The 20859-nt window shown below is 42.4% G+C and overlaps 1 protein-coding gene across 1 annotated transcript; it reads right to left on the reverse strand.

The window, feature by feature from the left end:
- On the reverse strand, positions 1-20038 carry slc12a4 (solute carrier family 12 member 4). Its single transcript, XM_047581073.1, has 24 exons — positions 19796-20038; positions 11720-11814; positions 11498-11629; positions 11052-11198; positions 10709-10763; positions 10180-10310; positions 9834-10075; positions 9346-9560; positions 8938-9102; positions 8475-8573; positions 8308-8365; positions 8039-8213; positions 7370-7488; positions 7154-7252; positions 6502-6621; positions 6223-6327; positions 5292-5460; positions 4356-4551; positions 3955-4124; positions 3646-3777; positions 2410-2517; positions 2109-2296; positions 1893-2026; positions 1-1804 (listed from the first exon to the last, which is right to left on the reverse strand). Exons 1-24 carry the CDS (start codon positions 19929-19931, stop codon positions 1713-1715), a joined length of 3282 nt encoding a protein of 1093 aa, XP_047437029.1. The 5' UTR covers positions 19932-20038; the 3' UTR covers positions 1-1712.
- Positions 20039-20859: the final 821 nt, after the last annotated feature.

Below are 20859 nucleotides of genomic sequence, written 5' to 3' on the forward strand. Positions count from 1 at the left end.
TTCAATGCTTGGAAATTTATTTATTCAGTATTAATTTTATTGCTGACCTTGCAGAACGTATTTTGACATAATCTGTATGGAATAACACTGATAAATAAAACTGTAGAGATGCACTTTAAAAAAAAAAAAAAAAAACTTTTGTTGTATTATTGTTGACCAGTCAATGAGCAGCTTCAATTGAGCAACTGGAGTTGAGGTCATCAGGCTGAGGAAGCAGTTAATTTATTGTGTAAGTGTACATTAAGTGCACTGTACGGAGAACCACAACATAAGTTCAAAAACAGATGTTCTTATGGAGCCTTTTACACGACAAGTGCATTTAATGTGAGCTGTTTGGCTGAACAGACAAGAGCCCTTTGTAAGGTCACTGCAGTGTTTGCACAATGAAACATTAATGTAGAACAGCAGTCACTCCTCAAACCAGCTGTGGTATAAAAAAAAAAAAAAAAAAAAAAACCTGCTTTGTCAAGACTACTGGTTCTAATTTATAAGCACCAAAAAAAAGGAAATCTGCTTTCTAAGGTGGTCATGCTGATGTTCACGTAACTATACAGTTGTGACATAATTGCCTCGTGATTCTTCAAAAATGAATATTCCTAGCTTTATTACAGCACTGCAGACATAGAGATCCATAAGATACAATGCTTTTCAAGTGACGGTGCACTGTTTTGAATTTGTGTTTAGTGTTTAATAATTGCATACCATCTCATTGATTAGCCTTTAGGTACAGTATATTTTGGTGAGCATAAAAAGACAGCTGCTATTGATAAAATGCTGTCTTGAAACACTGATCATACTGAGTTTTGAAGAAAAAGCCCTTTTAAAAACACACAACTTGGTCTGGAAGACGCCTGAACTAGAGATCAGAATAGCGTAAAGCTGCATCCCTCAAAGGCTAAAGTAGTTAACTCACACAAGTATGTATCCTCTTCCACTTGTGTATAAAAGTACCATACAGATTTGCATTATTGTGAATATACAAAAAAAAAAAATATCAAAAACTGGGTCTGATTTAACTAAAAACCTAAAGAATTAAAACTTGAAAAAAAAAAGCAGAAAAGCTTCTCATGTCTGTAGAAAAAGTATAAATGCAACACTTTAAATGTCATTCGTAAAGATATTTTCTCTTCAAAAATGATAAATTATAACTTTTTTCGTGTGTTATAATCTCTGACATCCAGACGCGCTAACTGGATCCTGTGTCACCTATACAGTAAACTCAACGCTGTGTTCATCACCTGCAGGAACATCGTCTTTGACCTCGGTGGGGAAAAGTTGGGGAAATAAATAAATAAATAGAAGTGTGGCTCCGAAATAGTCAAAGAGCGGTTTTAGAATAAACTTTTTGGCATACCACTAAATCTTCTTGAGCAATATGTGTCAAATATAGGTTTGCTATTACATATCTCAAAAAGAGGTATTTGTGATCTACGCATGAGAAAATACTTTGTGTTTTGTTTATGTTTGTCAAGGTAATACATTCTAAAGAAGATCAATAACAGCTTTCATTTGTAAGGAAGGGACGGGCAGATATGCACACTAATGCTTCCCAATATTCTACAAGAATAGAATGAACCTCTTTTGTATTCAAAAGTCCATATAAAAAATGTCAAATTGATGCATATACCCAGAACTGTCTGGAAGCACCTCCTGTCTGGAGGTGGAATGTATTCTGACGAGGTCCAGGCCCGTGTGCAGCAGCTTCTAACTGGTCATGAGTAAATAGTGATGACCTCGCGCCCTCCGCCTCTCACCAGCAGCACTCTTTCCAAGCCTTCGGTCAGCACTTCTAGAAACTCCATATCTGAGGCACGAGTTCAGGAAGTCAAACAGAAACACGCCGTGTACAATGATTGCAGCCTAAAAACAGCCTTTTTGATGGCAAAGGATACAGTTCTCGTCTCCGTCTGTGTTCCGAGGCGGCCCCGGCATGTTGAGCAGCACTAACCGAGCATCGTGGGACCTGTTGACTATTACCTCGTTCAGCTTCACAGCTGTATGCATTCGCCGCACATTGGACTGGTCCCTGGAGTGCAAAAGGGCAATTAGTTGTACTAGGACTTTTGGGATTTCTTCATATTGAGGCTGAATATAACCGAATGACTCACGGCTTGAGGCTCATGAGCTCTCTGAAGTTCTCGGGCGCATTGTTCCTGTTCCTCCTCTCGGCCTCGCACTTTTCTCTGGTCCACGTCATCTGAACCTTCTCCGGAGGAGCTTCCACCACCTCCTCCTCCTCATCTGAGTAAAGACTGCCCATGCGCACCAAGGAGTGTCTGTCCTTTACCAGCTGAGCCTGCAGGTTCCAACAAGGAGGCTGTGAGCTTTGGTTGTCAATATGTTACACAATTCAGTGTACAGTATAGATATAGTTTACTTGTACTTAATATTTCCACAAACCCAACGTACTTCTCTTTGTCTTTCTGCACTGGATAGCCTCATTTGCCTCAACATCTGGGACCTCTGCTCCATCATTAACGTTCTCTCATAGGTGTATGCTGAGATGTCACTGTCATGCTGGAAGTGAGAAACATCATGTTAGTGGCAAATGAGACACACTTAAACCAGGGGCGTTGCTAGGAGTGCAGCTTTACAGGGGCACAGGCCCCCACCCTGACCCCACCCCACCCCACCACCATTTAAAACAGAGTTTTAAATAAATATTCTCTATAGCACCATTTATAGCATTATAAATACAACAATATTTAAAAAAAAAAAAAAAAAAAAAAACTCACAATAATGGAGTTTTCCTGTTCGATTGTGTTCACTCGTGGTAATACCACGTGTCTGATTTAACTAAAAACCTAAAGAATTAAAACTTGGGGGAAAAAAAGCAGAAAAGCTTCTCATGTCTGTAGAAAAAGTATAAATTCAACACTTTAATTCGTCATTTGTAAAGATATTTTCTCTTGTTAACAACACAAATATCTTTCCAAAAAGCTTCAAAAATGATAAATTATTACTTTTTTCGTGTGTTATAATCTCTGACATCCAGACGCGTTAACTGGATCCTGTGTTATTGTGTCACAATAATGGAGTTTTCCTGTTCGATTGTGTTCACTCGTGGTAATACCACCACAAATGTACATTGTTCCTGTTTACACTCATAATTTGGTTAATTGGATAATGCAGATACTGTAGAATAACTTGGTATAGGCCATTTTGTTCATTCTTCTGGTTTGATGTTAAAAGACAGGTGGAAGTATTCAAAAACTCTGTTAAATTATTGGTGAGAAATGGGGGTGGTATTAAATGAATGAATGGCTTCTATACACTGCGATTTTAGCAGTCCAACTATTGCAGACACACTATGTGACATGGATCTAATGATCTTTGGTAAGATGTCAAGTTTGACTTGTGGGTCTTGCGTGTTTACCCGGTAAAAAGTGTTTACACTTTAACAAGGTCATGTGTGAAGCACGTGTTATTTATTAGTACTAGAGTTCTGTTGAAGCATCCAGGCTTTCAGTAAAAACAAAGTACTTTTGTTTGTTTCAGTATGGCATAGCACCACATGAACATCTGGTTTCAGTTGCAGTTTTAAATACACAGAATGAATGAGAGTTGTGTTTTCCTATCCACAAAAGGGCTTATATAAGTCTTCACCTTCTCTCAAATTAGCAGTTGTGTAAGAGGATCTCTCACCATCTCAACCACCTCCACTTCGGCCTCTATTCTCAGCTGATAAAGGAACGTGGCCAGATCTTTCTTCATCTGGATGCTGTTGTCGTCCATCTGCGCTACAGTGAAGATGCGCATTTTGCATTTCCTCCAGACCTTAAATGCAAACAGTGTGTAAAACTATGTGCAACACAGAAGAGGTATGCGTCTAATCACTTGCAGACGTATACCATAAAATAAAAGTAGAAAAACAGCATCCTGCAGTCTAGAGACAGTGAAACTAAAGCACCCAAAGGAACCAAAGTCTCAAGCATTTCCAAAAATCGCTCTCACTTTATGCTGTTTGAGCAGGAAAGGCAGCAGCATAAGCATCCCCCCATCGTGGACGATCCACCACACGTCAATGTTGCCATCTGTGAAGCGTTCATGGTTGCTTGGATAGAAGGACACATTTTTGGGCACCATCAGAGCCAGGTGGGCAGCTGTGGTGCAGCGGACTGTGTCTGCGTAGAGATGACAACATGCATGCTGTGGAATTTACATATATCACAGATAATACCCCTACTGCAAGTGATAAGATGCGTGTCTCACACATGCCAACCCAGGATGCATTTGAATATCCAAATAGTGCATATTCATACCTCTATATAAATATAAAGAGTATGTAGTACCACACATGAGCATTTAGGTTTGAACTAGTCAACATTATTCATCACAGTATCTCAGACTCTTACTGATAAACGTTTTCCAGGCTCGAGGGTCCTCACTCTGTCTCCAACCGTACGGCCAGCCCATCACCACCGTATTGTGTTTCATGCCCCCCAAACCACAGGACTGGATCAGGTGGACTACACCCTCCCGCACTTTAGACGCCACCACAACCTGGCAGAAACCTTTGACCCTCTCGATCTCCATCATATTCTTAATAGCCTAGGAGAGAAACCACGGGGACAAACTGTACTGTAGCTCATAAAGTCATCGAGTATTTATGTAAAACAGATGTAGAACAGACCGTCATAAAAGATGAATATATAATAATTAAAAAAAAAAAAAAAGGATAGCATGGTAGTTTTTGCCTGTATTTTTTATTGTTTTTTGTTTGTTTGTTTGTTTTTTTAGGTTTAGTAGCCTGGTTTTGATAGTTTGATATTTCATAGTGGTGAAAAAAAATTGTGTTGCAAAAAACTGTTCAACGGCTGAAATTCAATCAAAACTGTTTTTTGCTTCAGCACCTCCTGGGTGAGACCGAGCTCTAATGTCATGTTCTGATACATTATATGTGAACCGGCAGCACAAGAAGTAAAGTGAAGATTGGATGATTCATTTCTTAAGCTACTGTCACACAATTTTAATTTCTTACCAAATAATCACATTATTAAACATCTTGGACTGCCCATTCCTTGTTTTATGAGAAATTACTTCTAACAACAAGCTATTTCAAGCATTGTCCTCTGATTTTTTTTTGACAAATATAAAAAAAAAATCAACTGCACCTGTGTAAGAAATGTGACATAAATTTACAGTTTGTGCTGAAGCATGTCTCAGTTTCTTTGTTTTTTTCCCCCCGAAATAACAAAGGGCTCATTTCTAACAATCAGTTACAGCACAGTCAGCAGCTCAGCACAATACAGAACAACACAGTGTTCGATGCACCCCTTTTTAGTATTTACCTGTTCAGCTGCCTGCATTTCCCCGTAGCTGTCCAGGAAGTTGCCATGGATAACGGAGCCGACAATGGTCAGGCCCTTTCCTGCCTTCAGCTGCGACGCAAAGGTGAGCAGCCGGGGATATTTTACGTGGAGGTCCTCATCCAGCTTCAGCAGCACCAGCAGCTGTGGTCTGCAGTGCACAAATGTATCAGACAAGTTGAGAAAAATTCACTTTTCATGTTTAGTGCTGCAACTGTACTGAAAACAAAGGCACGATCAAAAGGTCAGAAGAAAATAAGTTTAGTCACTGGCAATGGGGAAGGAAGATACACTGGGACTTTGAACACATCCGCAGAACATTTCTGTGCATTTTGTTGATTCAAACCAAGTCTTCCTTTATCCCTGACTTAATGAGATTTCTAGACTAAAACTGTAAATAGTTTTGGCATTACGTATCACTGTTGCTCCTTGGCATTAGTCAGACATTATCTAATATATTAAATTTATTTAACTCATTCACCATCTTCCTTATTAGGCAATTTCAGAAGATCATTGCATTGCTCCTGCTCTTCTCTCGGCAATCACATCAGTCAACACTGACCACTGTGACAATGTTAGAGGAAGTGAAGCAACCCTTTGGCATGCTAACATACCGGAACTGACCAGCAAACGAGCTAATAACTAAAACTGGGAAATAACTCTTCCCAGAACTTCCGCCAGATGTTTTACATACATATTTTACTAATGACACTTGGCCATTGTGTGCTATATATATAATATGTGTCACTGCTGGTAATACATATTTACCCTATTTGTTTATGTTGTATGTTATTCACAAGAAAGTGCTTTGCTCTTCCCAGACCTGAACACGGAAGTGAAAACCTGCACATGCCTGCACGGAAATGCAACTCAAATGTTCATGAAGTCACGCATCCTGCAAGGTTAGCCGTACCTCCAATTCTTGGTGTGCGGGGGTCCGACTTCTAACCTTAGCAGGGCGTAGCGTGCAGCGCTAAGGGACAATCCTCTTATACCGTCCCCCCACTCCTTCTCTGCTCTGTTTTTATTGGTGCATGAAACAGATAAAACACGAGGACAAGAAAAAAGATAAATTACATGATCAGGTTTCTGTCACTGACCATTAAAGAGGTGCACTGACACAACCATTAGTCCAGACAGAATATTTAATGCAGGACAGGAACAATAAACACAGATTAGACACCAGACGTACCCCTGGTACTCAATGTACTTGTAGATCATCCCAGCTATGCCCATGGCCACAATCGCATAGTACCAGGATGAGATGAACATCAGAGCCAGGCACATACTCATGCCGAGGAATGAGAGCGCCCTGTGGGTTTGATACATAAATCTGAGATTATGTATTTAAATTCCAAGAAAATAGGTGGTCTTGTAATGGAAAAATAGTGGTGAGACCAAAACAAGCCTTCTAGCTTTCCGGATTGAAAAGGATAAAACCACTTACAACCTGCCTTGCAAAGCAGCAGGGCTAAAAATAAAATACTTGGGTACACTTCATTGGGTGTGCTATTGATAAAAAATGCACTCTAATATAACAGTCTTGCATTCATGAGGCCTTGTAGTACTACTCAATTACACTGCATTGCAGCTACAAATGTTTCTATTATTTTGACAACCCCATTTTCATCGAAATTACATAAACACTACTGTGTTTGGTGCAATCCGGTTTGCCAGCACCACAAACCACATCACCAAAGTGATCATAAAGTTGAATCACCACTTACACTATTTCCGTCATAGCAGTCATAACGTGGGGTTTGGTGCAAGACTGTCATATCAGAGTGCATTTGGTACGCAGCCAGCTCTTCTGATGCTTCTGGCTTTACTACACCTTTACTCACCAGTGGTAATATTTAAACCTTGGCCTCCAGTTGGGTGTGCGTAAAAGTGTCTGTACGGCACAGGCTAAGTTCACAAAGAGATAGCACATGAGGAAGAACCTGTTGAAGGAAATAAAACTTGTAAGTACATAATCTTGTAGGTACAAAGGAGACTGCCCATGCAGTCTATGCGAGTACCTCATATGGCAAAGGCATGTGGTATTTATGTGAGCTTACATGGAGAGGATAGGAGCCACCATATCCAGTGAGGCAATAAGGATCCCCAGCTCAGCTATGAGTCCAGTCAGCAGCAGTGCCCATGTAGGCTCCCCATTGGTCTTTCCGTGTCCAAACACCTAAAATAATATATATATATATGTGTGTGTGTGTTAATTCAAACCTTTAACCAGAGCAATGCAAATCACTTCTTGGTTAGTGCAGGATCATTCAAATAAGCTTACAAGTCAAATATTACCGAATGCAAATATGTCTAGCACGTCATACTGAATGCAATTTGAGGGTAATCTCATCTGCTACTACTATTTCAGTGCTAACACACAGACAAACAACCATTCGCACTCACACCTAGGGTCAATTTAGAGTCACCAATTAGCCTAACGAGCATGTCTTTGGAGTTGGGAGGAAACCGGAGTACCCAGACAAAACCCACGCAGACACAGGGAGAAAATGCAAACTCCACCCAGAAAGGCCCGAGCTGGACTCGAACCCTTCTTGCTGGGAGGCATCAGTGCTAACCACCAAGCCGCTGTGCCACCCCAGGAAATTAATAAACGAGCATAAAATTGGGAATCTGTGCCAAGTCTGTTTTGCGGAGTATTGCATTTGATTGATTGTTTCCACATCCTGTGAAAATGGTACAAGCAATGTCGCTGTCTATTGTCCTACCCTAAGGAAAGGAATGATGTTGTCTTTGGCTATAGCCTGCAGAAGTCTCGGAGCCCCAGTGAGTGATTGTAGGCCCGCCCCAACAGTGGAGAAGAAGGAGCCAATGACGATGACCCATGGAGAAGGCCAGGCAAGAGTTCCCACCACCAGGTTTTTTCTGACAGCGTCCCCAAACCTGCAAATATATACTGATTTAATATGGATAAACCTTCCATTCAACACGTAGTGTTTTAATAGTCGTAAACCCACAGAGACACAAAGTCACTTACTTGTCTCTCAGGACTACTCCTTCAATACAGGACCCAAATAGGACCACAGAACTTAAATCTGAATACAGGAAATCAAGGAGGTCAAGGGGTCATAAATGTATATTAGAAATCTGTTTTCTTGTCCTCTTTGAGGTGAAAACATTTCGAATCACCAAAAATCAGGATACAAACAAGTGAAGTAGTGGTGATAGCTAAGATAGTTCCCACAGGGATGGACTTCTGAGCATCCCGGAGATCACCAGATCTGTTGGAGCCTGCCATGATACCTGCAACAGGGAGGTAAGAGTACATAACATCAGGGAACAACTGAAAACTGATTAGTAATGCCCCCTAGTGGCTAGATTTGATGAAGATTCAAAGCTTGCGTCGTTTGTTTCCACTCTTCAAAATGAGAGTATGGACATTTTTTGGGTGTAAAACTTGCTAAGTGTACTTTGGGTAGGCTGCTAACTGTACTTTATGGCTTTGTACTACATGGAAAATATGTAATATTTTTTTATGAATCAATCTCGTAAGCTTTTGTCAAAGCATATCATGATTTCAGGTCATATAAAGTTAAAAGGATCTTGTTTTTCTACAGTGGACTACAAGTTGCTTATAAACCTGGATTGTCTGCTTTGAGACACTGACCTGTGGCAGATGGGAAGAAAATCCCAACCAGAAGAGTGAAGGATGTGGCAATGTCTGCTGACACATACATGCCAAAGTTCTCCATGGTACTGTGGGCTTCCACCGACTGCAGGCCCGCCTTCTCTAAGATCTCCCCTTTCTGCAGGTAATCGCTCCACATGTTATCTATCACAGTAAAAACAGACGTTTAAACAGCAGACCACAGATGCTGATCATTCTTGAAGCAGTACAGAGTTTGACAGATAATGGAAATCCTAAAGAATCTGAAACTTGCATGGCATGTCGTAATTACCAACTGTATCTTGGTAACGCTTTGGGTGGGCTGAAGGATACTGTAATGGTGGCAGAAGATGACAGAAAGAGGTTCACTAGATTTTGTGCCCTGCACCAAGCTTGAGCTCATTTTACCTCTAATGATTCCACTGCCCAGTCCAGGGATGCCCTGTATCTCTGTCACATTGTTCTGGATGAAGTAGTCATCACACTGTGCACTGCTCAAGTTCCCAGGCATACAGAACCGGTCCCACAGCTGACTGGGAACGGTGAGGTTGCCGTTGATTACAGTTTTAGCGCACACGTCAAAGCGATCTCTCACCAAAGTCCGGTTGCCCAACATGCAGATCCTATAGCAGGGAAACAGAGAAAAAAACGTTGTCAACATCACGGAGAAAAAAGTCAACAGGGCCGTGTTCCCCTCTGTGGGAAAGTGATTGGTTGCAGATGGGAGACAGAACTGTAACCATAGAAGAAAATACAAAACAAAATATTTTTTATTATGCGAATCATTGTAATATATACAGTATATACATATAATACTCCCATGTCCAGTAGAACACTCATTTTATGAATCACAGCACATCCATTTGAGACTGTTTATTTATTTTAACGAGACTTACGGAAATTCTGGTGGATGAGTCAATGACTTTAATGCCCCGGCATAGATAGAGACGATTGAGATAATGACACAGGCCAGGAAAAGAGAAGCCAGCTTGTTGACATATTTGACTCCCACGAAAACCACCACAGCCATTAAGCTGAGGCATAAAGAGCCATAGACTCGCATGTTGTTCAACATGGCACTGTCACTCCCAAGATGGTCTGTGGCATGAAAGATGGCCGCCTGAGGGAGCAGATATTTCTGAGGAGGGAAACGTCGTAACAGGGCTGTTATTGCACATGCAGTCTGTATGAAATTCACGTAATGTAATTTTTAGACGGAATGAAACAGCAGTACAGACTGACCAAGAAAATTTCAATGGCACCCAGTATGTACATGGCAGAAGCAAAGGTCGTGCCCAAGTAGAAGCACAGCCCCACGGCTCCTCCGAACTCAGGGCCAAGAGAGCGTGAGATCATGAAGTACGCCCCACCAGCTACAAATGACAAGAGCAGATGTTACATACGGAAAGCCACTAAAAAAAACTCACAGTGAACATAACAATACATTCCCATTGGGCACAAGAAAACACAAAAGAAATGTGTACATGTGGAGCGAATAAGCAGCGCTTTCCCCGGAAGATGCGCAGTGTGTATTAAAATACAAAAGGGGATCACGATAATGAGTAACACACGGAGGTACGTTATGTCTAAGTAACATCCACACGTATGCCAGGTCCAAGAGCTTCCCAGCAGAACACTGTATTGTCACTACTTATTTGGTCATAATGTAGTGGCTGATCAGTGCAAGTCATAATAAAAAGTCAGTCAATGACTTAGCTAAAAATCAGTTTCAGCTGCACACAATACACAATAAAGGGACTCCGAGTATTACCTGGAACAACACCGTTAGTAGCAATGGCACTCATTGATATGGCGGTGAGCATAGTCTGTGAAAGAAATGTGGACACATGATTAAATACTGTGTGCATATTCATACCAAATGTGCAACTTGTGGGTGTGAAAGAAAGCTAAAAGAGATTCAGGCGTTAATCTCGTGGCACATACAGCCTGGAAACTAGTTTAGCATGATATTCTTTCACCTTAAATAACCACTGCAGTTTATGTAACCTTATGAGATAACTATGCGGTGTTGCAATATAATGTTGGCCAATGTCCCGCAATGGCGATGGACTTAACTGAGGCATATTAGTGGGTGTGTGCGTCTGCATACTAACACATGAGCAGCACATGAGGACGATCAGGAGGGACTGAAAGATGCCGGCCATCCCCACAATCCAGGTCAGTCGGAGGAAAAGAATCACGCCAAAGATGTTCTGGAGGCACGGCAAGTACACTCCCATCAGAGTGCCCATGTTGGGAGACTGCGAGAGATGGAAACGGGTAGTGAGGGGGGGAGTATTGAGCCTGACATTTCAGGAAACAAGTGTATTGATCATGAGTATTGATCGATGTACTTTTTAAAGGTCACTCGATCGTGTTATCAGCTCTTTGCATGTATCCAGGTCTTACACGGGCACAGTCTGACGGCAGAGTGTAAAAAGGCATGAGCCATCAATCAGCGAGCCTTAATAACTTGGACCGATAGCCAGCGGAGAAGTATAGTGTTTCCAAACATTGCAAAAACAGAGAGGCATACTGTTGCTCTTGCCTAACAACTGACCTTGGGGGTTTTCCTACGTGAGGCCTCGGCACTCTCCTCCTCTTCATGTTCCTTGGCGCCCTGAGTGATGTTGGTGTAGTTGACCAGGCGGCTGAGCAAAGAGGAAACCTTGGGCCGGATGTCCAGCTCTTCCTGGACGACAACAGGAAAGGGAAATTAATTTCTTCTGATTGGTTTGAGTTTATCAGGTTATCAGAAATATCGTACAATAAAATATCAAACCTCAAACAAAGCCAGGTTCCTGTCATAGAAGTCATTCTTCTTGCCAGCGTCAGCACTGTTGAGAAAAGGGCTGTCTTCTTTATGATTCCCGTGTCCTGTCATTGGAGAAGGCAAGGGGAAAGCAACAATTTACTTTGAGCCAAACAAAGAAAATGTCGATATCGGTAAAGTGACATGATTGCTGTGAAAAATGGAATAATGCCTGTCAGAAGGAGATTACTGTAATAAAGCTGTTTCACTGTTCAGAAGCTTCTTTCACATAACAAGAAGAAAATACATGAAAGCTTAAGGACACTGTTAAAAGGCCACAGTTTAATAGGGTGTCATTTTGCTTTACACTCTAGAGTAGCTAAATTTATGTAATCACTTCAGTACAGTAATTAATGGATACACAGGTTGTTTTTTTTAAAAAAAATGTCACCAGCTTGCAGACAAGACTGCTTATTAAAATTTTCAAAATACAAAGGAAATGTGTCATTTGACCCAGTTATGCAAGAAGCTTTGAAATATTTTGAAATATGACATAACAAAGAGAAAATCTCCACTGGGAAAAGTACAACCAGTACAAATATTTCAAGTACAGTAATTAATGAAAGAAACAGCACTTATTTCCACGGTATTCCATTTTCAACTTTAGAAACTACCACTGCTTGTGGAAGCGTCTTAACAGTCTCCGTGTCGCAGTCAACTTTAGAAGCACAGCTCGTGCCGTTGAAACTGCAGCGAAAGGCAAAATGTGGCAAGGGACGACAGAGACGAGTCCAGGTGACAAACAGGCATGTAATTAGATTTCACTCCCATTAATTTCTGCTTCTGAAGAAAAGAATCAAACGGAGGCCCGGGGCAATTATTGCACGCAAAGTATAGCGCTGCCAGATTTATCACACTCACACTCACAAACACAGCCGTGCACGCAGCCAATTACCTAGAAATGACCTAACCTTGGGTTATTGGAGCATGTAAACTTTAACAGCGGCATCTTAAAACCCAAATTAAAGCTGCAACAAAAAGTCACCCAACTTGCCAAGTGTGCACGAAACAGAACGCTCTTCTCTACGCTGCGTGGAGAATACCAGCTTTGTTGCGAGTGAAAGGCTCAACTCCACTGCTGGTCTTCACTCACCTGTGCTCTGTGTCCCAATGCTGCCGCTATCACTGTGGGTAAGCATAGTTATGTGCTGTGTGCAGACTGCGGCAGAGTACACTGTGCCCTGGCTTGGGGAACTGTCGATTACTATCCAGGATGCCCGGTCACCCTGGGTGAACGCTCATACAGGGGCCTGATCTAACACATGGCGCACGGTGAGGGGGGTGAGAGACGGGGAGTGGAGAAATCAGTGGTAATTCACAGGCTTATACACACACACACACACACACACACACACAGACACACAGACACACATGTAAAGCACATGCCTGCTTAATAATGACGCCATAGGTTTGAAGGTATCTCAGTGCGCTGCAGTATTACACTATCTGTATTCTGACTCTTACTAGAAAAAAACTTGCCACCGAAATCTGATCAGTTCCTGTTATCAGTCCGAAAGACTTGTTTAAATCCAGTGCCTTCTCTTTATTTAAAAATGGGGCAATTGAGGCCAAACTACAGCTGTTCCAGCTTTTCAGATCCAGACATCCAGACAGTAGCACTGCTTGGGAAGACATCAGAGTGAAAACAATCTCAATGCTGTCCTCTAGTGTTGCCTCTGCGTAACAATATGTGTATTTGAAACAGACGACAGTGTGTCAATGAGGGATGTGGATTATAAGACATGTGCTGATTGATATAAAGGAAACAAAGGATAAAGGATGTGGCATAACATCATGACCACTGGCAGGGGTAATTTAAATAACATAGACCATCTTGTGATACTGCAATGTTCCCCAGGGAAAATCTTGGACAAGTCATTAGACATGTACCAGCCATCTGATGCAGGCACATGCACAAAAACGATTTAGGAACAACTCAAAAAACATGAAAAACAGCACAGGGTGTTGACCTGGCCTCCAAATTCACTAGGTCCCAGACTGACGCACTGGAACGAGCCTGATCCACAGAGGCCTCTCCCCTCTGTCCCCACTAACAACATTCTGTAGCCAGACACCACAGGACACCCTCAGAAAGCCCGTGTCTATTCTCTGATGTGTGACAACTGATGGTGTTAGGAAAGTGGTCATAGTCTTATCCCTGATGTGTTTTTTGTTTAGTTTTTTTCTCAAAAGAACTGGTACTCGAGCAGTGTTGGCCTAAACCCAGGGCTCTACACGGTCACCTCAATGCTGAAAGCATGAAATAGTCGATAATCATCTGTCTATTTTTGGAAAGGTTGCACAAAACTCCCTTTAACGAGGAGCTGAGGAGACAGTGGGGGTCTCTTGTTAATAACGTCACATTAAATGTCTAATTTAAAAGATTAAAGATTAACTGGCCTGTTATGAAGGCGCACAGACGTCACGCTGCGAGCAAAGAACAGCAGAGGCTTTAGTGCGGCGTGTACTGACATGTCATCTGCTCCCCCTCAAACAGAACACCTCGCAACTACCAACCACAGCTAGAAGATCAGAGGCAGTTCTGTAGGCCTGACACGTTCGTAAGCAGGTACAGAGGAAAAGAGAACTTAATCAGGGGCATATGTACACTTTCTACAGACTTTGACTGGAACACTTTAAGATGTGGATTTTAACTTTTAACTATTTAACTGTCGGCTGCTCAAGTTTTGTTCGACTTTCTCCAAATAGGCTATGCACTTCAGAGCTGGAGTTTTCCTCCCCATGATTTATAAAGTAGCTTGGAGAAACTGGAAAAAATAAGAAATAAAAATAAGTGTTTTTACAGTAGCGTATTTGCTCTTTTGAAAGTGGATTAAACACTGAAAACAACCCCATTATAAATCAGCTTCTTAGGGTTTAAAAAAAAAAAAAGCCTCTTTGCTAAACTTCCTCTTTAATAAACATTTAAGACTTAAAACTGTGAGAGGTCACAGAGCTTAATCCCCCAATACAGTGGACTGGCAAGAATGTTCTGCTGATTGCAGGTGTTTGGAGGGAGTGTATTTGAGTGTTAAAGTGTTTTTATTAAGTTGTTGGGTCCAGACTCGCGCGGAATACCAATGCTGTGGGGTCGTGTGGTTCGTGTGGGGCTATTTTGAGAGCTTGAACCTGTCGAGACTTGATTTTAAGGCATTAGTTTATCTGTTATGGTTAGGCACTAAGTTGTGGTGGGTAGGGTTAGGGGCTAAAGAATGCACTGTGTCAATTGGCAATTGTTTCACAAGTAGAAACACAAGTTTCTACTTTGTGTGTGTTGCTGTGGGTGGATCTGGGTACGGGCGTGTCAATGTGGAAAAGAGGCAGTGAAATAGACTAGAAGTATGCTTACAAAGCAAAGCTATGTTTGATTATGCCACTGGTTTATGTGTGGTAGCAACTGTAATGAGAAAAAGGGATTTTTTTTCTCTATTGTTGTCTGTCCACACACAATGTGTGGTTTTTCCAGCTGGCTGCATGAGTCAAAAAGTGTTTGAACAACTGAAACTAGACCAGCTCTGGTGGCATAATCTAAAGCATCATCACTCATCACTAAGGCAGGGTCCCAGTTGTGTGATTGTGTGCTTACATGTGTATACAGTTACTATACTAACATTACAGTATGTTATCGTACAGTGTATGACTGCACTTATATCATACAGACAGACATCACACAGTATAGACACTGTATGCACAGCATACAGTGTCATTTGAGCACACAAATACTGTCATTTTGAAAAAAAAAAAAAAACAACAATCAGCCTGGCAATGCAAAATGAAAGAACTTGACATCTGCAGCTTTTCACAGTTGTTTGATTCCATTAGATTTTTTTTCTCTCTCTCCCTAGCCTGTGGACAAGAAACAATGTAATTCTGTTACAGCAATAGGCCCACGTTAGCTGTAATGGCTGCCTTACATGTGGAGTGGAGTTTGAACAGATCAGAGGAATGCTAACCTGCTGCGCCTTACGGCAAAACATATTAGCTCTGATGTGCGCTAATGATGAGGAAAGGATGCCAGCTCCGACTGATTACCTCGGGGGGTAAAGGTGGGCGGGAAGTGGTGCATCGTACAGCAGCCTCCCAAAAACACACAAATTAACTAAAAGGGCATCAGTGTGCGCGTGTGTGTATAGAATTAATAGGTTTTAAAAAAAAATAGTAAAATGTCTGTAAGGGTGTAATCGATGTTGGATTTCTTTGCAAAGTTGTTTTAGATATCTAATGAACTTTGCAGTTGTATATATGCGCTCTTTTTCTAAATTCATCGCTGCTGTGTGCCAATGCTAGTTGGTATGCCCATAATATGTCCATAGAGCGGTGTTTCACATTTTACATAACAATGTCCTCCTACTTTTATGTCTATATATAAATCTCAGTGAGGACAGAGTTGTAAATATTTCAAATGCAGGCATTTGAACATGCAATAACGTCGCACCTTTTTGATAATATGCTTTAATATGACTCTGACCATGCAAACCAACATACGAATTTAGAAATTTAGTTTTGCGTGGCTCACATTCACCGCGCAACCAAGCAAAAACCACAGCAAATAATTACTTGCATGCCACTTATGCAAACACTTATGTGTGCTTGATGTTTGTTTAGGCGGTGAAGAAGAACAGGACACACCGAATGCATTCAGACTGTCTGGAGCTGACACCACACATCTGAGCCGCTCTATTTACCGCGCTGTCACTTTGATGCGACTGAGCAGACAGAACAAAGACGGCTGATGACTGGATGGGAAGATAGTTGCGCTGAGGAAAACTGTGCGCGGCAAATAATTTAATTAAAGCACGATGCAATGATCTCATTTGCTCCTCTGCCACGGTGTGTTTATCTCTCAAGGGCTGTATGAGAGAAATGCCAGACAGAATGACAAGAAGTGTTCTCCAGAATTACAGAGACAACACATGGCTGCATTCTCCAAAAATACATCACTCATTTTTAATATATATATATATAAGCTCTTCAAGACCTGCCTTGTATGACATATTCGCACAACTAGACCGTATCATCTCTCTTTGCAGAAAGTGCACTTGCTCTATTTTCTTGCTGTCTAGACTGAATGGATCAAATGACACGTGTGCCCACTCTCAGCTTGTGTAGTTTGTCTCATAGTTTTAGTGTTATGACCTTCAGCTGATTTAGTTATTCTCTCTTATCAGTGTTGTTTCAGCCACAGAAAGCAGCGGTTTGGTGCTAAACAGCTCTGATAAACCCACTGAGAGCCACGTGGTCGGCACCAAAGAGCAGCTAGACTAGTTCAATGAGTACAAGGAGAAATAAAAGTAGGAATAAAAGACTTGTTTTAAGTAGAGGCCAAACTGTAAGAGATGGGCTTGTTTTTGCATTAGCATTGCATATTAAAAATAACAACACAGCATGTCTCTGTTACAGGTGTACTTTTCCTGCAACATATGTCCGATACATGAGAATAGAAAGGCATTTGGTTATTTTAGCTTAATATTCGTCATATATAGGAAGTATTTATACCCTGGGATAGACTGGCCACCTGCGACCCGGGGGTAGCAGAAGATGAGATGAGATGAGGAAATGTTTATTCTGCGTATGTTCTATTGTATTTAAAATTCATTAATAATGTCAGCAGTAGCTGCTGTTCTTCAGCTTGGGAAAGGATACTTTTGCTCTACCTTGCATACTGTACACCTGGAATCTCTACAGAGGATGCTGAGATATTTCAGTTTTAGGTAATTGGTCAACACTGACCTTCATGCAGTCATCAGCTACCTCCGTCTCAAAGACAGTCATTCCTGCCGTGCAACACTTTTTAGAGGTCCACAACTGAGTGTAAATGTCAGAGGGAAATTTCATTACAAATAAATGCGCTAGGTTTATTAACTGATGTCTTCTGCCTTAGGCCACCAATCAATCACCCCTTGTAGGCATTTGTTAACGAGAGAACATACTCTCACTTGATGTATTTCACTTGATGATGATGAAGGCTTGGGATGTTACATCCATGAATCATTCACAAGAGATCAGACAAAAGCCAAGAGAAAGGTGTGGACACACAGAGAAGATACAAAAGAAAATTTAATTCTTTGTGACTTTCTGGTGTTTGCTCTACAAACTTGGGCTGTGTTAAAAATACACACGCACATGTTCCTCTTTTTGAACTTTAAGCATCAGCAAGAAAGTGCGAAGAGAACGAAAGGGCTGCAAAACTTCCCTCCCTTTGCTGGATGCTATTTTAGGGCATGAAGCACTGCTCTACAATGACCGCAATGTTGGTCCTGTCCTGGGCTGAACAGAGCTGAGTTCACTGCTGGGAACAGACTCAGCAGTGTGTCACTTCCTCACTGCTGCATACGTCACACTGTGGCTGAGATACACGCCATGAAACACAGCCGGGTACACCACTCCCATCATGAAATCATCCAGTACATGCTCCCGCTGTCACATGGAAAACTAAGGATGGAGAAGTACGCAATAAAATCCGTATGCGCCTTTGGATGCAGTTTTCGTATCGGTTTGAAACCAAATTGCGACACGCTGTGCGCCTTTTAGCCACCCTCTCATTATTCGTCACAGTCTCATGTCCTTCATCTCCTCTACGCTCGTTCATGTGGCTGTCATCTGCATTTAGTGGAGGCTGTTCTCCCACTTCAGGAAGCCCTCTTCGTGTGGGTCAGAAAGAATTAGGACAGCAGGAAGACACGGCTAAAGAGCAACCGGAGTCTGAGAAGCTAACACAAAACAGAGGGTTATTTCAGGACATCTGACTCTGTTGTCAAAGCCAGTTGTATGGGCCTATGTGAAACCTCTGTTCAGACATCACTAGACGTTTAGGTATTAGCTCGCATTTCTGCTGTTCAAAAATGCTGTTTGGTTCTAACGAGTGACTTCCACGCATTCCAGAAATAAACAGACCAGCAGCTGGGTCAACATGCGTCGAGATTCCTTCTTGTTACGCTTCAAATATCAGCCCGTTTGAGAACTTGAGCTCACCCGAGCGTGCCTCATCTCATCTGCATAGCGGCATAGTTTCCTAGCGAGTTGATGCACTCACACATTTAACGCACAACAACAACCAGTCGTTCACCCGCTGGGGGCTTGTGAACTCATTAACACCTGGAAGAGTTTACGGCCTGGATCCTCACTGATGCTATTCAGTAGTAGGAAGATTACAGTCAGCTACACGGTAATGCAATACACTGTAAATAGATGGCAAGTCACTATGCGGGCCTGTGCCCAGCCCAGGCTCCTGGGCCTTCGGGAAAGAGTGGGCGCTTTATTTGAGGGCCTCGCCTATGTGTGTCTGGTATTTAAGAAAAAAAAGAAAAAAAAAAGTTCACTCTTGCAGCCGACGCACAAACCAGCGCTGCTCTAACATAATCATACCCAGCGGCTACAAACTCCACTCCCTATCCTCCCTCTCCGCTGTCAGACTGGCCCCGCTCCTTCTATGTTGATACAGTGGAGAAACAAGTGAATTACAGCGAGAGACATGCTGAGGCAGGGAGGCGAGGAGGGAGAAATCCGCTTCTGTGTTGTTGAGCGGCCAATCTCGGTGAAAGGAAATCCTCCCCTGGCACAAAGAGAGCTCCATCTTTTGTGCGGGGAGGCACTTGAGGCCTTTTCTTTTTTAGCGGCGATACCAGCCTCACTCACACAACCCCACCCCCGTAGTGTCTTTTCCCCCCGCGGTTCTCACCCCTTTCATTGTTTTCCCTTTGTTACCCGTCCCTCCACGAGTTAGCGTTGAAAGATTTACCCAGCAAGTAAAACAGCACTTCCAAAAGCCATAAAGGAAGCGCTCCTGCAATATGATCTAAAGTGAGCTGTCAAAAACAGGCCTCTAGGAGTACTGTTTTCTGGCCCTGGAGAATTGCCATGGTAACCATTCAACCAGCTGTTCAGAAGGCTCTCGGGACAAAGCAAGGCTTTTACCATGCTGCTCTGGGACCAACAACTTGTGGATCATTACTTTCAGTACACACTTTTCAGCTGTCAAATGTCCGGATAAGTGCCCTGGAGTCAAAGCTGAGAAATAAAGAGGTGTTTAAAAGTTGTGAGACTTACCATCAGAGCTGACAGTGTCTTGATGATCAGGGCAATCTTGTCCAGTATCCCTGTAATCAACCCAGTTAATCCCCTCTAGGCTGTCGTAGTTGGACTGAGCTTGATCCTTCACCGGTACCACTGTGAAGTGAGGCATGTTTTCATCACTCTTCTCCTCAGCGTCTCCGGCTCAAACTCAACATAGCAGGCTAGCTGTTAGCCAGCTTCAGCTCAACTCCCACTAATGGTAACTACATTCCACTACACTGCGCTCACTTCCTCTAGGGGTTATTATCATACTCCCCGCCCACAGGCCAGCCTCTCCTGGCTTTTTTTTTTTCTTCTTCTTTTGTGAACTGAAAGGGTATGAGGGTCTGGGGGATGCATTTGCGAGGACAACCCCCCTCCCCTACAAAAAAAGGAGAAGGAATGCACGGGTCCTACTGCGTTGTCATCCCCTGAGTCGCGTGTAGTGATAGGGTTAAAGAGTTTAGGGTGACCCCCTTTCTGTTGCATGTGTGTCGTAATGATGACTAACAGAGTGGCCCTTGTCTGCTCAAGGTTCACACAGGCACTGCTCTGTATACGCAGACCTTTTTCCCAAAACACACAGACATTGACGTGGCAGTCTGGAAAATAATCAATGTTAGTGTAGTGGAAGCAAAGAGTGGGGAGAGTGGAGAGACAGTTCCAGGCCCCCATCTTCTGGCTAGTGAGCGTTTAAGGGTTTTCATTTCCAAAATAATTCTCGCAACCACATTAATTGAATGTTAAGAAGAATATGTCAGTGAACTGTGATGGACCGAAGCTTCAAGGATAGGTCCCGTTCCGAATTGGGGTGACATCAGTACAGAGACGGGGTAAAGTTTTCTCTCCTCTTTCCAAGGATAGCAGCTAGTCCACAGCCATAGAAAGCAGCAGATCAAAGAGACTCGAGAAAGGCTGTTATTAGAGAGCTTATTTGAGACAACCTCAGAAGCCGCTGCAGTGCTGTTTGGGTTGCGGAGGCTTTGTGAAGTGTTTGTTTTGTGTATTTTTCTTTCTGTCGTTGGCACACCCTGGACAGGTGGCCGGTCTATCACAGA

This window comes from Mugil cephalus, chromosome 3, assembly GCF_022458985.1.
Source record: "Mugil cephalus isolate CIBA_MC_2020 chromosome 3, CIBA_Mcephalus_1.1, whole genome shotgun sequence".
Taxonomy (NCBI): Eukaryota; Metazoa; Chordata; class Actinopteri; order Mugiliformes; family Mugilidae; genus Mugil; species Mugil cephalus.

Coding starts and splice junctions, on each gene's coding strand:
- slc12a4 (XM_047581073.1), bottom strand. CDS start 19,931: ATGCCTCACTTCACAGTGGTACCGGTGAAGGATCAAGCTCAGTCCAAC. Junction 10,076..10,179: donor GTGCCATTGAAATTTTCTTG/GTCAGTCTGTAC, acceptor TTCCCTCCTCAG/AAATATCTGCTCCCTCAGGC. Junction 6,328..6,501: donor AAGTACATTGAGTACCAGGG/GTACGTCTGGTG, acceptor CAATAAAAACAG/AGCAGAGAAGGAGTGGGGGG.